Source organism: Rhyacophila brunnea, unplaced genomic scaffold (assembly GCF_057557595.1).
Source record: "Rhyacophila brunnea isolate RB1 unplaced genomic scaffold, BYU_Rbru_1.0 scaffold_6, whole genome shotgun sequence".
Classification (NCBI taxonomy): Eukaryota; Metazoa; Arthropoda; class Insecta; order Trichoptera; family Rhyacophilidae; genus Rhyacophila; species Rhyacophila brunnea.
Window position 1 is genome coordinate 34,747,693 of NW_028233276.1, and position 18,543 is coordinate 34,766,235.

The window sequence follows — 18,543 nt, forward strand, 5'->3', positions numbered from 1 at the left end:
TTGAGGTTACAGGGATCTCAAAAGGTAGCGTCATTTCTATTTTACATGACAAATTGGGCATGAAAAAAATTTCTGCAAGATGGGTGCCGCGTTTGCTCACAGTCGACAATAAACGCAATAGGGTGGTGGCCTCTAAAGCCCTGTTGTCGCTCATGCAACGCAATCCGGATGAATTTTTTCGTCGCTTTGTGACTGTAGATGAAACATGGATACATCACTATACTCCCGAGACGAAAGAACAGTCAAAGCAGTGGATTGCGAAGACAAACCATGTCCAAAGAAGGCGAAAACCGTAAAATCAGCTGGTAAGGTTATGGCTACTGTATTTTGGGATGCACGTGAAATTATTTTCGTTGACTATTTGGAAAAAGGAAAAACAATAACAGGGGATTATTATGCATCTTTATTGGACCAGCTAAAAAACAAAATTGAAGAAAAACGGCCTCATTTAAACAGGAAAAAAATCCTCTTTCATCAGGACAATGCCCGTGTTCACACATGTTTACGATCAATGGCTAAAATTGAAGAATTGAAGTTCGAATTGGTCGACCACCCACCGTATTCGCCAGATTTAGCCCCCAGTGACTTTTTCCTTTTCCCAAACTTAAAAAAATGGCTAAGTGGACAACGTTTTTTTTTCAAATGAAGAAGTCATCGATCGGACAAATGCTTATTTTGAGGACCTTCCGAAAACTTATTTTTCTGACGGTTTAAAAAAAATTGAGAAACGTCTAACCAAGTGTATTGAGCTCCAAGGAGATTATGTTGAGAAATAAAAAAAAAATACAAAAATAAAAACTGTTTTAATGCTTTTTTCTAAGGAATTATTGACCCACCCTCGTAATACGCCCCAAACTAATTTGTATGATTTTTAATAAAAAAATAAATATATTTTTTTAAATTTTCAATACCTGGGTACATGTTATATTTACCCTTTATCTACATTTTTTTTGTCAGTCTCTTTCGGGGTCCCACTGAATATACTTATTTATCAGCACGGAAAGACTGTGATTTGGAGTATGTAGAGGACACAGTTATCCTTGACTTAACGATAGATATTGAACTGATGAAGGTCTTCAAAATTCATCTGAATATGACGAAGATCAAATCCATGTGCAAGCATTGACACCAACACTTCTCTGGGGGTTTCCGGTCTGCTTGTCAAGCTGGTGACCAGGTGTAAATACTTGTTGCCACAGTTGCCAATGATGGGAGTCTTTTTAGTGAACTTGAAATCCGTATGGGCATGGCAGGGTATGCATTCAGCCAATTTATAATTGCATGGACGTCAACGATATATTCTGTGAGGACCAAATGCCGCTTGTCCAACGCATTCATAGTACCAGTGCTCATGTAAGACTGTATGACGTAACATCTCATGATTATAGCGACATCACCAGATGCCATCCTTGGAGATTATATTAAAATATTATAATACTTTGATAGTATTTTCAGTTTATGATTGTCGTTGACTTTTCTCTAGTAGAAAATTTTCACCACTGGGTATGGAGGTGACCAAGGCACTCAAGGATGTCGATGGAGACGTTGATGATATTTAATAGATATAATATTTACTAACCTGACGTCCCCAAACTCCTTGGAAATCTCTCTGCCTAGCTTGATTGAAATCCGATGGTACGGTTGCCTTGTGATGTGGTTTTGTATTCCGATCTATCTGAGGAGTCGATTCTTTTGAAGCGGCTTCATCATCTTCAAGCATCTGAACACAAATGAAATGTTTAATATAACATAATTTTATCATTATTAGCTAGTACATTCTTCAGGCTATAAATTTGTCTTAAAATAATTAAGAACTGGAGCTCCATGCACTAAGATTTAACAGATAGAAATAAAATAGTAAGTATTGAATTATAAATTGAAAAATCAATTTAAACTTAGATTCATTTTGATTAGCCATTTTTTAGACAGTTTTTGAAATTGCCTGGCTTTTGGTGGCTTGTTGTTGTTTGGCTTAATAGTGAATTGTTGGATAATGTCACCAATGACATAAACCACAGTTTGATAAAGGTTGAAAACACAACAATTTCGTTAGATAACAAAAATCTCTTCATATGGACTGGTAAAACAATATTACATTTGAACAAAGGTGAAAAAATCCATAAAACATGCATAAACATATTGGCAAATGAATGACTTTATAATTTCATAATTTATGTACATATGAGGTGTCCAATTACAAAAAGCGACAAGTCCACAATTCGATATTTGCGGGAAAGAACGTTTTTATGTTTCAAGCTTCAATTATTTGTTTTAACGTGAGATTATTTTTTCCGTTGTATTCTATGTCGAAATTAGAACCAAATGGCAATTTGTTTCAGCCGATAAACTCTTAAATGTAATAAATATAGGCAAAATAAAATTGGACGTAACGCTACTTGAACCTCACTTTTTAATTTATTCTGCATAACATATTTCCGTGGCACTGTCATGAGTTTACCGGATGCTACAGCATAGGAGACGCCATTTGCAATATTGAATGTTCCCTTATTGGCTGACTTAAACACGCGCGAAATCAACCAAGCTCTAAATAATATGAAACACGGACTTGGCGCTTTTTGTAATAAATCGAGACTTAAAATATTTTTTTTCGTAGGGTTTTGTCGCGTTTTGGAATTTATAGATCAATACATATTGTGTAAAATCATACAAAGAATACGTGCATATTTTTTTCTCGATTTTGACCAAATGTGGACTTATCGCTTTTTGGACTTAGACGCTTCATATTACTGATAATATGATTTATAAACCTATTATTAAAAAGATAATGGAAAAAGAAAAGAACAGATCTGTCTACGAACGGTAAACAGAGATAACTCTGAATATTTTTTTTAAATTGGATGAATATGCCAAATTAGTCACATTACATTAATAAATTTTACACAGTATCATACTAATTTCCATACAAGTTGTTCAAAATCTAATGTTTTGGCTCTCCTGAAAAGTAATGATTTTCGACTTATCTACCTTTATCTTTCGCAGACAGAAATATCTAATTTAGCGTACCATAACTTTGTATTGCAACATTGTAAGGGTAGATTGTCGTAAGTTCTAATTTAACTCGAGCATTCATCTTTTGTATAGAAATTCGCAAGTGTTTTGATTGTATAAATAAAAACCTCTACATATGAATATACACGGAGAATACTACTGCATTGAACACACAAGATAAATCAGACGGCAGTCTACATTTATAGACTAAGGAGTGTTTCCATGAACCTGAAATTATTCGCTTTAAAGTTATGTATTTTCTTATTTATGTTTGCAAGCGATGCAACCCTCTCTCAAAGGAAGACAGATCGTTTTTGAAGTTATACTTCTTTTGGCGCGTTTGGGAAATCAGATCAGAGTGTATTTATGGCGTGTGACATGTAACACATAATTTATTTTTTCACACGAAAAAAAATGCACTAGATTAGATTCGAACCACTGATTGTTCGGTTATCAGCTGAACGCACTACATTTACGCCACAGTATGATACTGCAATCGTGACGATTATACAGTATAATATTATAGTTTAGAATTGTTCCGTTGCCTAGGCAGCGAACTTATTATTGTTGGCCATTTGCAATTCCTTACGTAATCAAACGATTTAACGTCAGATTGACATTTAGTACTTTAAAAATCAACAAACAAACAACGAGAAAGAGTAATATAAGTTTAAGTGTATAGAAATAAACCAACGGCATTCCAATAAGCGGTCCTTTTTCTTGAGTGTGTAATTTAACAAGATAATTAAGAGCTAGTCAAAGAATCTAGTTTTTATCACAAGTTTTGTTTTTGTTTTGTTACGCCAAAGGAGTATAACTTCTAACGCGCGTACATAAGTACACACACCGATTTTTTTAAAAATAGGCATACGTTTGTAAATGACAATTAGCCATACTGAGTGTGACAATTTTACAAGTGTTGTCATGCATTACAGATTTTTATCAACATGACGTGTTGATTGAACTAAAAGTACATAACGTAGTCCAATTATGGATGTGCTGTCTTTTCATTCCTATTATGTAGAAAATATCTGTTGTTACACTCTATATACAAAGAATGATTATAGACATAGATAATTCAAATTTAGAAAATAGTAGACGCATTTAACAGATGTTGCGTCCTAAAAAGTTGAGTAGGTACCGCTTATTTAGATACATAACAAAATATATACATTAGTGTGAACGGTTGGTAACGGTTTAGATTATTTTATTAGATTTGGGATATGTGATATGACACGTTAAGAAAATGAGAAGTCATCCTAATTGATGTGTTTGTTAGTCCTCACCTGCGCTATGTTAGGTGAAGAATGAGACCTATTTAATCCGGATGAACTACTATCGTGCTTTAGAGGCAAAATATATGTGCCACTTTCCCGCTCATCCATTTGCTAAAATAAAATACACAATCCATGATTTCATTTCAATTGCATTGAATGGTCAGAGGTAGTTCATAAGAAATTGAAAATACTGCCCTCATAAAATGAATAGGTTTAACTCACATTTTTGTCAAAATGGAGTTAAGCATTGTACGTCTTTTGTATTTTACAATACTCCTTACCATACCAGACTATAGGTCATATATACAGACATATATATATATACCCACTCTAAATCTAAATTATGTGTCATTTTTGTACTGCCTCCCCATTTGTTAAAAAATTCATTGAAAATGATCAATTTCGGTACGTTCTTATGGAATATTTTATTCTTAGAAAAACATGAGTTTTTAATTTGTTGGTTTTATAATATCACATTAAATCACACCCCATACGCGTGCATACAGCCAACAACAGCGTGCAAATTAAACTTTTCCGACAATAAGTTTTTACATACAATGTTGATTGTCTTGCCATTCTCATTTTTCAAGTGTCAGTGAGACACATTTATTGTTGTGTGCTATGTTTTATGAGCTGCACGATGTATTTCATATATTTTGTTGCCAGGGTCACCACTATCGTTCTACTGCGCGTGCACACACGTCCAAATTAAAATAATTCAAAATCAAAGTGTTTATGTTTACTTTTTGTTTTTATTGTCACGACAATACGTTCTGCCAGCAATAAATCTACATATTATATTGTGTGAAAATGGACTATAGCATATAGCATATAGAAGCATAGCATATTAATCTGTTCTATACGAGGCATTAGTAGAAAGAGCAATTTGTCGGTGTGTGTGTGTTGCAAGTAGAGTAGAACGCCGATTACATACATGTATTGTTAACACAGTTTTTGATTTCAATTTGATTAGATATAAAAACCCTGTCTATACATACTTCACATATTCCACATTAAATATAATTTTATGGGAGTCATTTTGTAATATATTATATGATGTATGTTTTTGAAGATTATCATTTATTTATATACAATAATTAACACTATAATATAACACTTTCATTATCGTTTATTATATGTATGTAATCTAGTACAGTAAAACCTCCTTAGTAAGAATACTGATAATTCGAAATTCGCCGTAATTCGAAATTTTCTCGAAAAAAAGTCCCTTGAACATTATTTTCATATAAAACCATACCTTTAATTCAAATTTTGTAATTCGAAGAGACCTGGCATATAAAAATATTCAATAAATCGTAATAAAGTACACTATTTCATGAGCCAATTATTGAAAATTGTGACAGACTTTTTATGACCCATTTCGGTAGGCATATCTATGATCGGAAACAAAATTAATGAAAATCAAATTTTTTTTTTTTTTCAAAATTTTAATATTTTCCCCCATACATTTCGAATTTTTTTTCGATTTTCGGTCCCATGGAATTCGTATTAACGAGGTTTTACTGTAGTATTTAGACTTTCAATTATACGGACCACATCTGCTTTTAATTAGTCAAGGTAATCAGCGTTCTTCTCTACTAGTAAAATCGAATCAGCAACACCTACATACTCATCACCCAATATGGATAACTTATTATAATTAGTGTGAAATCATTATTAATCTTTCATGATTTTCTTGATATTATATTCAATTGTTGAAACCAAGCGGTGACAGTGAGAGATAATACATATTAATATTTTTACCTTTTGGTAGAGAAGTTTCTTTTGTTCCCTTGCTTCTGCCAGTTTTTTCTCTCTTTCTAGCTGTAATATTTCACGCTCCCTGTCGAGTCTAGCTGTCTCTTCTTCCATTTCTCTGATCCTCCTCTCCTTGGCCATCGCTTCCTCTGCCACACGAGCCGCTTCCATCTTTGCGTGTTCTTCCTTTGCTGCCTCCACTATGGCAGCTGAACAAAACATTAAATAAATATTAATACGAGTAAAACCCCGTTAATTCAAAATCATGGGGACCGAAAATCGAAAAAATTTGAATTACGAAATCCTAAATGTATGACAAAAAACAGTAAAACTTTGAAATAACAGATTTTTTCAGTTTCCCATACAATTTTTTTCAGATTAATAATAAAGATAGATTTTATGAATTTTAGAAAATAATTTGATTTAGAGCAAATTTCGAATTAACCGTGTTCGTATCAACGGGGTTTTACTGTACCAACATTACATTGTATGCAGGACACACGCATCGGCTACTCACTTTCAAAATCTTCAAAGTCTGCGTCTAAGCTAGATTTCATTTTATCAATGTTTTTATAACATCATCATCGAATACAATTTCATATTATTTCTACACATCATTCAATCTGGTCAACGTGATGTAGAAATCTTCTCTCAAAACAATAATTAAAATAATAACACATTATAAACTCACCAGCTGTTGGTAAATTGGAAACATTCTCAGGCTGAAACTTGGAATGTGGACTTTCTAGATTTTCTGCACCTCCACCGGTTGCATTTCCATCTGATAATTGTGACTGATTATTCAATTCAGTTTCCAATCTTTCTCGCTTTTTGTATTCTTCTAGTTGTTCTTTTAATTGTTGGTTTTCCATTGCCTGTAGACATATCGTAAGGTTGAATTGTTTTGTTTTGTTACCTAATAGAAACTAGAATATTACAAACAGAATATCGTGAGCATAATAAAAGGACAAAAGAAGTCTCACCATATCCCTCTGGACGTTTTCCAGTTGCATCAATTCAGAAATGAGTTCTTGCTCACGCAATTGTAAATTTGCCCTCATGCCCTCTTCCGCCTCCTTTTCATGCGTCAAACGAATCTTTTCCCAATTCTGCAATAAAATAAATATCCAATATCACAAACAAAGTAATCTAAGGATATACAGATTTCAATTAAACAAAACCGCATTGAACTTACATGTTCCGCTGAAATACGTCGTCTTTCAATGTTCAAAGAAGAGTCTGCTAGTTTTTCTTGTTCTTCCAAAATTTCTTTCACAGCTCTCGAATTGCTGTCGTATATCTGTAGAGCTGCAGCCTTTAGAAACGTAAAGTAGATACATATATAAAAAAAATAATAACTGTCTCGCAATCAATTAATTCATTCAAATTATAGTATGTAGAGCTTTTCTTCTTCTTTATGTATCATGTTCTAAATAAAGGTTTGCTATTGTTGTATTATCCTGTCATATTTATTGCGACTCTGATAAGTGAGACTGTACTTTGTAAATCTTATGCAGATTTTTTAGCCAATTGCCGATTTGTCAGTTTTCTGGTCATCTTCTGTTTTTTATCTTTATCTCCTGCTTCAGTTAATCATAATTATGATAATAATACGGTCATGCTTATATTTTCTCATGATATAACTAAAGAATTTAAATATTTGTTTCTTCACGATAAATCGTACCCCTGCAACTAAACCGCCACAAGTCCAAAATTACGTGTTTTGAGTTAATTACTACGTTTCATTGTCTATCGTTCATAGTATATGTACCAAAAATTTCATATCTCAAGTCATCAGATTCAAGTCAAAAATTCATTAGATATCTAAATGTATTTCAATAACACAGTACAAAAATGCGAAAGGTAAAAACTTCAAAGCTGATTTTCTCTGTTTGACGTTTTTTGGATTGTGGCAGTTTAGTTGTGGGGGTGCGAAATGACCTGAGATTTTATACCATTCTTTGGAGTACTACATTACTATGTATCATCGATTTCAATGATTTTCTACCTATAATCCCTTAAACCCACATCTTTATCACAATCATATCATCACAATTTATAATTTTATAATTTTATTACTCGTCGCTTGGGTAAGAGTATAGGTAATCCTCATTCATCGCGACCCCAGCGAGTTTTATTGAGATCAATTTTTAATAATATTTTTTGTCGCTCTGTCATTTTGACATGTATCACGTGTCAGAAATCAACATAATGGGTGGAATGACAGATGTACGATCAGATTATTTGACAGTGTTATGTGTTTAACCAAGCAGGGTAAACCAGGTATCTTTTTTATCAACACGGAACAAAATTAATGTTATTTTTCAGTTTATTGCACAATTGATTTTATTTTGTTTAATTTATCAAAGTGTTTTTCGCGACCATCTCCAAAACATATCCTCGCGATCAAGAGGGGGTTACCCGAGCATAATTCTGCCCCATACAAGAGAAGGCATAACATTTATCCAACTGTGTCCTCAGGCATAGGTTTACATCACAATAGAGTATGGATAATATTACATTTATAAAGACATGCAATTGTAATTCAAATAGATGGATATAAAGATATTTACCTTACTACTCCGATCTATGTTAGGATTTACATTGTTCATAAAGTTTGAATATCCTCTGGTATTCATATTTGGTGAAATATTGCTGTCAAACTGTTTGTTTTCAAACGAGGAAAAAGATTCATTGAGATTTGGGTAATCTACGTCATCTAAAATAAAAGACATGCTTAAATATATTATATCATAAAAAATCATGAGCAGCATTTTCTGAAAGCTAATAATTGGCAAAGTGTGGGAATGTCAGTCCTGAAAGTGGTCTCAGCTCTTGCTCTATGGCCATTATGCGTAGTGGAGACAGGACAAAATGTTAAATAATAGAACATGTTCTACGAGATGTTTGGCTACCCTATTTGAATGATTATGAGGTAATATGTATGTATGTATTTATAAGTTAATACATTCTCAGTTATATACTCAGTTTATTTTTGCATAGATAGATTCTATATAAGGTTTGTGATTTTCACGGTTGTTTGTTATCGTAGTAGATTTTTGGGTTGTCACCGTATGTTCTTCTTTCCTCAACGTTTCGGGCGCATTGCAGACTATTCTCAAGAAATAGTGTATTGAAGTGTACTGTAAGGTGTATGAATGCGAATCTCCATACTCTGACAGAATGTTGATGATGTGAAAGAAAATTAGATGAGTAATAATTACTTAAGAAGTCGTCCAGAGAAGTGTTATAATTAGGTGCGGTAACTCGAGGGTTGGTCGTATAAGTTGGATACCTCAGAAGCCACTCTTCGTATCCGCCTTCGAGGATAACTGGTGGCCGGCTGTAAATCACAGTACGATCCCACTAAACATTCAAAAGAGCAAATGTCATCAGTAAAATCTTATTCAGTTTCAATCAAACAATCCATCTCAAACTGATATTGTAAACACGGTTATAAAATATTTATTTGACGAGGTACCTTTAGAAGAATCGCTTTGAGGGTATGCAGTGTCTTCCCCGGCACAATATCCGTGCTGGACCAGTCCATCAGGACGATGAGCTCTGTGTACTCCCTTTTGTACCACAGAGGAAGTGACTCAGGAGGTAGATTTTGTTCTAATTTGTTGGCACTCGAGCTAAAAAACAGAGCAATGAATGTAAAATTTTACGTATTATCAGAGCTGTTGGCTGAACAGGATCCCAACTCAAGAACCGTGGAAACAGTATAATTATTTTTGGAGTTGGCACCCTCATTTCATAATCTTGAAAACCTCCCAACCCAATAACAATACATAAATTTTTGAAAAGCCACTTCCATTTTTTTTTTTAACAATGTTTATATTTTGTACACATGCGGTGACAATCTGAGGTGACAATTTTTCGAGAAATGAGAATCTCAAAAATGTTGTAAATAAAATCTCGGGAAGCAAGAATCAAGTTTTCTCATGATTTCACGAGACGAGAATTCTCAGATCGCAACTTACACGGAACTAATTACCTCCTGTTGTTTTTCATTTGAAACAAAACTTTAAAATAATTACATGATAAAAAGAATTTTTATATACGTTTTCAAATTTTCTGTTGAATTATTATGCTCAATATGCTCAAACTTGTAGTTGATATGAAGTAAATAAAAAACAAACAAACAAATATAGAATACTGAAATGACATTTTGACATTTCATTTTGATTTCCATAGTAACGCACGTATATATTAATAATTTAGTTTCTAGGACCACCCTCTTAGCAACCGATAATAGTCTTTTACTTTTTACGGATTTTTCTGAAATAACTTTCCATACAAAACAGAATTAACAGAAAATGAATTCAATTCTGCTTAAAGATGGCTAAAAATATTAAAAGAATGCATTGGCATCGTGTTCTGGTATATTCTAAAAGTTTCAAATGTCCAGCTAGTCGGGAAGTTAGTTAAAAATCGATTGCAAGATTTGTACTGGACAAACAACCACCAGACAAACAATAATACGACCTAATACAAACTTTGTAAAATATATTGTTTCCACGGCCCTACTCTCGGCACACTATGTATTTACTATAATTATACCTAATACGTAAGAGAAAATTTAGTTTTTGATTTTAGGATCTTCAAACATTCAATATTCACTTTTCAATAATTTTAAAAGCCTTACCCAGCTGTCACATGTTCTTCTGGAACACTTATACACCTTGTAAGCTTAATATGGGATTCAATATAATCTTTACTAGGCCGAGCATCCAACACCATTATATTCCTTTCAAAGTCTTTCAATAGTTGAAACAAGTTGGAACATGTAATGGTAACTGCGTTTTCATCTGAAACAAAACAAAAACAATTGAATTGGTTTTTAACAATCAACAACGGTTTCAATGTCAGTAAAAGAATCGTTGTATTGATGTTGATAAATATAAGATAAATTTTATAGCTATTGTGATCAGTGGTGGTCGGTGGCTTTCAGAATACATTAGAAACAGATAATTCAAAATTCGCCGTAATTCGAAATTTTCGCAAAAAAAAGTCCCTTGAACATTATTTTTATATAAAACCATACCTTTAATTCAAATTTCGTAATTCGAAATGATTTCAGAATCCTGGCATACAAAAATATTCAATAAATCGTAATAAAGTACACTATTTCATGAGCCAGTCATTGAAAATTGTGACAGATTTTTCTTAAAACATCATAAATTACCTATTTATTTTAAGAAGGTAATATAAATAATCCTGACATTTTATGACCCATTAACACACACGGAATCGGAAATTTCGTAGACACATCCATGATCGTACACGAAATTAATGAAAATAATTTTTTTTTTTTTTTTTTAATTTTCATATTTTTGCCCCATACATTACATATTTCGTAAATCGAATTTTTTTTCGATTTTTGGTCCCGTGGCATTCGTATTAACGAAGTTTTACTGTAGTATTTATTTTGCTGAAGTACACTGAAAACTTCATTATCAAGAGAGTGTGGGTTCTGGCTTCTTTCAAAAACTCTCCACCTGTCCCTATTTCTTCTAAATAGCCACATTGTATGACAGTCATTGGTAGCTCCATTTAACAAACGAATTTTTGGCCAGCCTCTTCTCTGTCCTATTGGATCGAATGCCACTCTCTATGGTTTATTGACTTTCATACAGTGTACATGACCTAGCCAACGCAGCCTGTACAGACCTCACCATTGCATCTAGTTCTCACGGAATCTTCAGATTCTCTGTGTAAAAGAATTAGGCTCTAACTGCCATTTCATTTATGGTGGCTGAGATCCTTCTCCAACTTTTCCACATACTAGAAATTAGTTTCCATTTGCATCTCTATATATTCCGATATTCAGGAGATTCACTCTGTGACCCGCTTCATAAAATTTGACAATGACAAAGAACTAGTTGGTTGGCAGTTAACTTTTTAGGATTCGTCAAAAGCAGTTTCTTACTCGCAACATGGAATGGATAATATCTTACTTGAAATTGTTCCCAGTGGAAAATGCATTTATTTTTTGTAATGGAAATAAATGAGTGAAATAAATTAAATTAAATTTTGAAGAAAACCATTTTCTAAAATTGCATGGAATTGAACGGAATTCGCTTCAGAGGAACTTTGAGGAACATATCTTGACCATAAAGTGAGTTATTTTTATTTGGTTTATGCTGCAACCAGCTATAGAACATACTGTTCATATTATTGGTATACCATTACAATGTGATAATTGATCGACAACACTGATAACGCATGGACAACAATGACACATTAAATGCAGTGCACTTGCACCATGACAGGAGCAGCCGCCACTGATAGGAATATTAAAATTATTTGACGAATGTATACGGTATAAAGTTACCTGGAAGCTCACTGAAGTGTTGCTTTGCTTCAAGTTCCATTGCTTTCCGTCTGTCATCTTCCATTTTTTTCTTTACAGCTTCCGGAGTATCAATATGCTGTCCCTTTTGTTGCATTATTTCAGTAGTATATCTATGAATAAAATTAAATTACGTAAGCCGGATTTGTTAAAATATAGATTCTGACTATTTAATTGTTCTATTTAAGATGCATGTATTAGTGGCAAAGAGTGGAGGTAGAATGTGTAATTATAATATATAATATAAATATATACTTAGTGCATACTAAATTTTATTAGTCATACTTATTTGTTTTTATTTAACTATGAATACAAAATGTAGATAATAAGTACTTATTGGTTAATTTTTAAAATTCAATTGAACTCTCCCTAAAGTTGATGCACTATTTATGTTGAATCTTAACAGCCTACCTCCACCCCTCGCCATTGATGTCAGATCTCCACCCTTCGCCGCTGGTAAGTATATTATTATAATATGAAAATCTTCAACTATACAGATTGACTTATACAAGATAAATGATCTTGTACAACTTACATGGTATGTCCTGCATGGCCCCGAGACTTTCAATGAATTTTAGCAATTGACTATAATTATTTATTATTAAAGTGAAATATTATAATCACCGTATTTTCAAGCTGTCTTTCAATTTTTCCGCCCAGTTCATAGCGGTGTCAGGGTTTTTGACGTTGATCATTGCCAAGACATAGGTCTTGTTGGTTTTATAGTCTGACGTGTCTCGCAATTGGCTGACGACTTTCAGGTAACGCATGTAGTAGATGTAAGACAACTCCTCATCACCATTTTTGCGTTCCAGTTCTGCTCTTTCGAATAACAGGTGTGCTGATTTACATAACCTTCAAATATATAAATAATATTGTAACCAAAGGGATTCAACTACTATAATGGACACCCTAAACTAGCGTTACCCCCTTATCTGCGGGCCGTATGTAGCCGCCATGTCATTTTTTCTGGCCCACTGACTAAATGAAATAATATATAATTTTTCTACTGCCCCTACTACAGGAAATTTAAAAAAAATTGTAACAATAACCTCAGTGACCTTTTGATCCTATACTGAGGGCAGCAACTGCAAAAATTTAACGAGACCTTAAGATATTTCCTGCCAGTATTCAGTGTCAGCAATCTCACTATTGCTGACACTGAATTAGATGTAAATATTATGTATATGAGCGAGGCTATTCTAACATATCATTGAACTCCAAAAGCAACAAAAAAAGTGATAAACATATCACATTTATCATTTTGTGTATTCACGCACTTAATCGTCAAACGTGCTATGTTTTAATACAGCCTCTCATGACCATGATAACTGCTTAAGAGCAAGATAGAGTACGTCAATTACATAATATTGAGAATTGAGATGAGATTATTTTGAAAATTAATACTAAGTACGTACATCACGGTCGCAGCCTCAACTTATAGTTACCCGTGAGTGTATATTACTCAACAACACGAAGAATTACTAGATTATCAATATTTTCATTACATAGAGATCACGTTCAAACTATTATACTGTGCAAAAACCTATTGCAGGACAGTAAGCGGAAACTATGGCTCATTTTAAAGCATGGGTATACACATCTTTTTTATCTTCTGTGACATGGACAATAACCCAAAACAAATTGATTGATACACCAAGTATATTTTGCACTAGTGGCAGTCAACAACGTTCCCTCTAAGTGCGCACACGTGTAAAGATGAGTCCGCACAAATGTTTCAACCTGCTCAATGGAGATTTTGAAGAACGTAGAATAGGATAGTAGATTTTTGGTTTGTTAATTGACTAAACAATGATGAACACCCACGGTGGCCGCGCGGCTTAAGCGTTGGACTATCGCGCCATGGGGTCTCAGGTTCAAATCCTGGGTCTGGCAAGTACACATATTGTTTTTCAATTTGTGTGTAAGTCAGGGTATGGACCTAATAGGTTGAGCAAGTGGCTGACATCCATTTCTCGTAAAAAACAAAATCTGTTAATACAAACTTCTACTCTGTGGAGGCCCATAATATGATCGGACATGGTCGAAAAAAAAAAAAAAACAATGATATTTTATTCCCCCCACCAAAATTAGCACTTTTTTCACAGACCCATTTCTGACAGGATATGCCATCATGTTAATCTATGTCTCTGAATTTGAACGAATATAAAAAACACACTACCTATCTCTTTTGTGGGATAAAGCACGACAATCGAGTAAGATAATAAATATTCAATTTACATAAATATAATTTAGTTAGGTGCTTTCTTTCACTTTGCATAATAATTTGACGTGTTTATTTAACAACCCAAAAAATGGTGAACATTTGGGTATCATTAATTTATGTACAAATTTGACTGGTCAGATGAGTCTATGATCTGCATGCACAAAAGCAAAATTAGAGGGAACATTTGTGGCGAAGTCCTAAAGTAAAATTATTTCATTGCAATGAAAAAGACATTGGTTATAAATTATAGTCCTTAACCTGGATTCTGTCAATACTTCTATTCAATATCAATGAAGTGTACTTTTATTAAAAAATTGGAAGTTACATCAATAAAATGTGAGATTATTCACAAACTGTCAAAGCTTGTATAAAGGTCAAAGATCTTCTAGTAGCCTTATAAGTATCTACATCAAATTGATTCAAACATAATAAACATTTATATTTAATTGCTTAATATCCATCTGTATTTAAAACAAAATAGAGGATATAACTAATAAATCGCTGCTTCTTACATGCTTGTCAATAGTCTTCATGTAATTTGTACAACCTATGTGATTTGTGATGAAAAAGTATTGTGTGGGTGTAAAAAATAATCATTAATACTTACGGGCGGGCACGTTTTTCTTTTAGGTCGGGAGCATTGCATTTCTTATCCAAATCATCGAGGCATTTAGCCAGATGTAATTCTTTGAGTTTTGTTTCTGGCATCTTGAATGGCGCAACTGAAAAGAGACCATTATTTTATAATACATATTTCTAGGTCCATACTACACGTTAGTTAATTTGAATACTCACAATTTTTTCTACTCGTTTAAGCATTAAGACGAGAAGAAATTAAATTAAATTGCTTCACAGAAAAAAAAATTAATCCTATCACTTCGTATATATACGGTTTCTTTGACAGTGTCAAATGACAGTCGAAGGCATAGACTAAAGTTGGTCAAACGCAACAAAATATTGCAAGTCTAATAAATAGCAGAGAGTAGAATATTACAAAACGATGCAGCTAGCGTTATACTTGGTCACACTGAATGTTTTTATTAATTATTGTGAATTTACAGCACTAGCGAAGACTCGATACGAAGATAACATTTAATGTTTAACAAGTCTTGTAATAATAATAAAATAAATACGATATATTTCTTGTTTCTTAATCTCTTTACATCCGCGGACCACAAAATGTTTTGCGGACCATCAACATTAGAATAAAATAAGAAATATTTATAATTTATTATGTACACTATTTTTGAAACAATTCTCGAAATATAATACAAACTCACTTCAAATGTTGGGTTTCTAGGTAGGTAGGTAACAGTGGCGCACTCAGGATTTAATATTGGGGGGGGGAGGAAGGAGGAGAATATAAATTATTAGTCCCATAGGCTCTTTTTCTTCTACATATAATTATTTTTACATATTTTCACAATACACGGCGGTATATGTTTACAGTTTCTCCCAGTTTTTTTTTTTAATTGGAGGCATAGTGGCGGTAACCGTTGGGGCGTGTCATCAGCGACTGGCGGATTGGAAGTGACTAGCAGCAACCATGCTGGACATGTGCGCCTAGTATGCTAAAACATTACTCAAATAATATCGGCTGTGCTACCCCGCTTGGTCTAGAGAGCTACAATATTTATGCCGAATTCCACTGAAAAATGTTCGACTGTACTGGGTGTAGTCGTTCTTTTCGCCGAATGTTTATCGTCGATTTTTGGTTTTTTTATTGACGTTCCAACATATTAATTGAAAATGGACAAAAAAAAGTATTATCGCATTTAACTTATACACAAACCTACTCAACACAACACAGCCTAATTTCTCGTTTATCAGTCTTTTATTTGTCTATTGCACTCGGTGTACTTACACCATGGCCCCCACATCCTGAAACGGGCCCTCAGACTAGGAGATTTGGCGGCCCCCTACCTACCGCTAAGATTAAAGGCAGTGTGAAACACTACATTAACGTTTTTCAAATTGTGATTTAGTTCAAGTTAAGGGTATTTACTTATACAGTGAATTATTGGCGATTATTAATACATCTACTTTAATAATGGAGCTGTCGAGTATCGACACATAATAATCAGAAAATATATTGCCCAATTAAAAATGGTCATGGCCATGAAGTATAATAGTATAATAAACTTTTTTTTTTACTATTAAAGCCAATTTATTATGTGTGTTTATCTCGCTTATCTGGCCAACCCGACACGCCGGGCCCCCCACAGCTTGGGCCCCCAGGCTATAGCCCTGTCAGCCCTCCCCAGCCATGACCTACATCACTCCGGAATTCGGGTGGACACGGTGAATTTTTTGACAGTTCCATTAGGGATTGGGTTTCTAAAAAACCCCGACATTAGTGTTTCGAATTTTTTGTCTTAGAAATTAAAATCTAAGAAATTTTTCTAAAAGGGGTGCTGGAAAATAATTACAAATCATTTTTTTGCCGTGTTTTTATTTGTCAAGTCCAATGTATAGTTTATTGCCTTTCAATTTCAATGTTTAAAATCATTCTGATAATTTTCATGTTTGGGCGTGCCAGGGCCCCTTGCCACCTGCAGAAAATTTTTGCGGCCCACTCAAAAATCTTCGCGGACCACCGGTTAAGAAACTATGATATTATATTTTATAATTAATTTTATTTATTATTCCACTTGTAAAATAAAATAATCAAATTAACAATTACGTGATAAACGAGCTACATTTTTTATCTATAGGTCGTATCAAATTATTGAATCTGTAATCATAAATAAATTTGTATAGACATATTGAGTTATTGGCGACGCACTTTTGTGAAATATAAAACATAATTTTCAATACAAAAATAATAATAGGCTCAATGTACCTACTGAGAGCTTACCGCGGAGAAACGTTAGATTTTTCGAGTCTTATTTGAAATATACCTACTGAAAATATTCAGTTTATTTTGAAAATCAATACTCAATAAAACTCAATATTCATTTATAATGTAACAAATTGCCGAGCGTTACTACATAATATACCAACCTACTGTATGCACTTATATTACAGTATGATGTATTTTTATACTTTTTTTTTAAATTTTTTTTTTATTTATTAAGGAAAACAAACAGTTACATATTGATTACAGAAATTTAAAATATAATAATAAAAAGTTATTGCAACCAGCAAAGTTTCCATATATACCTTATAATATAGTTAAGCCTAACAAGATATAGAGTAAAATAACATAAATATATATTACATAAGAAGATTACATGAGAAAAATGAGAAAAATGAGGAAGAATAATGAATAATTAAATGATATAGAAAAGATAAAAAAGAAAAATAAAAAAGTATCGTAAAAAATAAAAGAATATATATATATATTGTTATAATCGTTTACATTTGTCCAATTGAATAAATTGAAACAATAAAAACGAGCAATATTACTGGGTGTCTTACGTGGGCGAAGTTGGCGAAGCGTTGAGCGGCGCGCGCTACTCAAACGTATCGTCACTGTTCTGGCAGAATACACTAATTCGAAAAAATGACATATTGAGTTAGTTACACCAAAATGTTCCTTATTTCAAACTTTACCGTCTGGAAACCTTCTTAATAAATGAACAGTCTTTATTTTAAAGTCATCCTTTTTACGATTACATAATAAAATCAAATGATAGACCATTTCAAACATTTTAACAACTTCAAAGTCAAATTACTCAAAACTAGTATTCTCCAGTTAGTGTGTTCTGCCAGAACAGAGACGGTATAACCGTGTGTGAAAATGTTCGTAGACAAAGTCTTTTTTTTGGTTATACGTTTATACGGCTATACGTTTGAGTTTCGCGTGCCGCTCAACGCGCTTACCTAAGACGAGCCGTTAATGATTTCTTTAGAGACATTGCTATACTTTTATTATATTGATTAAAAATCTACGGGAGTATTTATTAGACCAA

General features: G+C 33.2%; 1 protein-coding gene across 1 annotated transcript in view; it reads right to left on the reverse strand.

The window, feature by feature from the left end:
- The window catches only part of Usp8 (Ubiquitin specific protease 8), a 28,276-nt gene extending 12,728 nt beyond the window's left edge, over positions 1-15,548 (reverse strand). Inside the window, exons 1-13 of the mRNA XM_085956486.1 lie at positions 15,425-15,548; positions 15,237-15,351; positions 13,027-13,257; positions 12,385-12,515; positions 10,696-10,858; positions 9,526-9,682; positions 9,269-9,410; positions 8,618-8,763; positions 7,240-7,359; positions 7,028-7,153; positions 6,736-6,919; positions 6,051-6,253; positions 1,580-1,720 (exon numbers count right to left, since the gene is read on the reverse strand). Of these exons, the coding sequence (XP_085812612.1) occupies positions 1,580-1,720; positions 6,051-6,253; positions 6,736-6,919; positions 7,028-7,153; positions 7,240-7,359; positions 8,618-8,763; positions 9,269-9,410; positions 9,526-9,682; positions 10,696-10,858; positions 12,385-12,515; positions 13,027-13,257; positions 15,237-15,337 (1,845 nt within the window). The 5' untranslated portion in view covers positions 15,338-15,351; positions 15,425-15,548. The remainder of the gene's footprint in view (positions 1-1,579; positions 1,721-6,050; positions 6,254-6,735; positions 6,920-7,027; positions 7,154-7,239; positions 7,360-8,617; positions 8,764-9,268; positions 9,411-9,525; positions 9,683-10,695; positions 10,859-12,384; positions 12,516-13,026; positions 13,258-15,236; positions 15,352-15,424) is intronic.
- Positions 15,549-18,543: the final 2,995 nt, after the last annotated feature.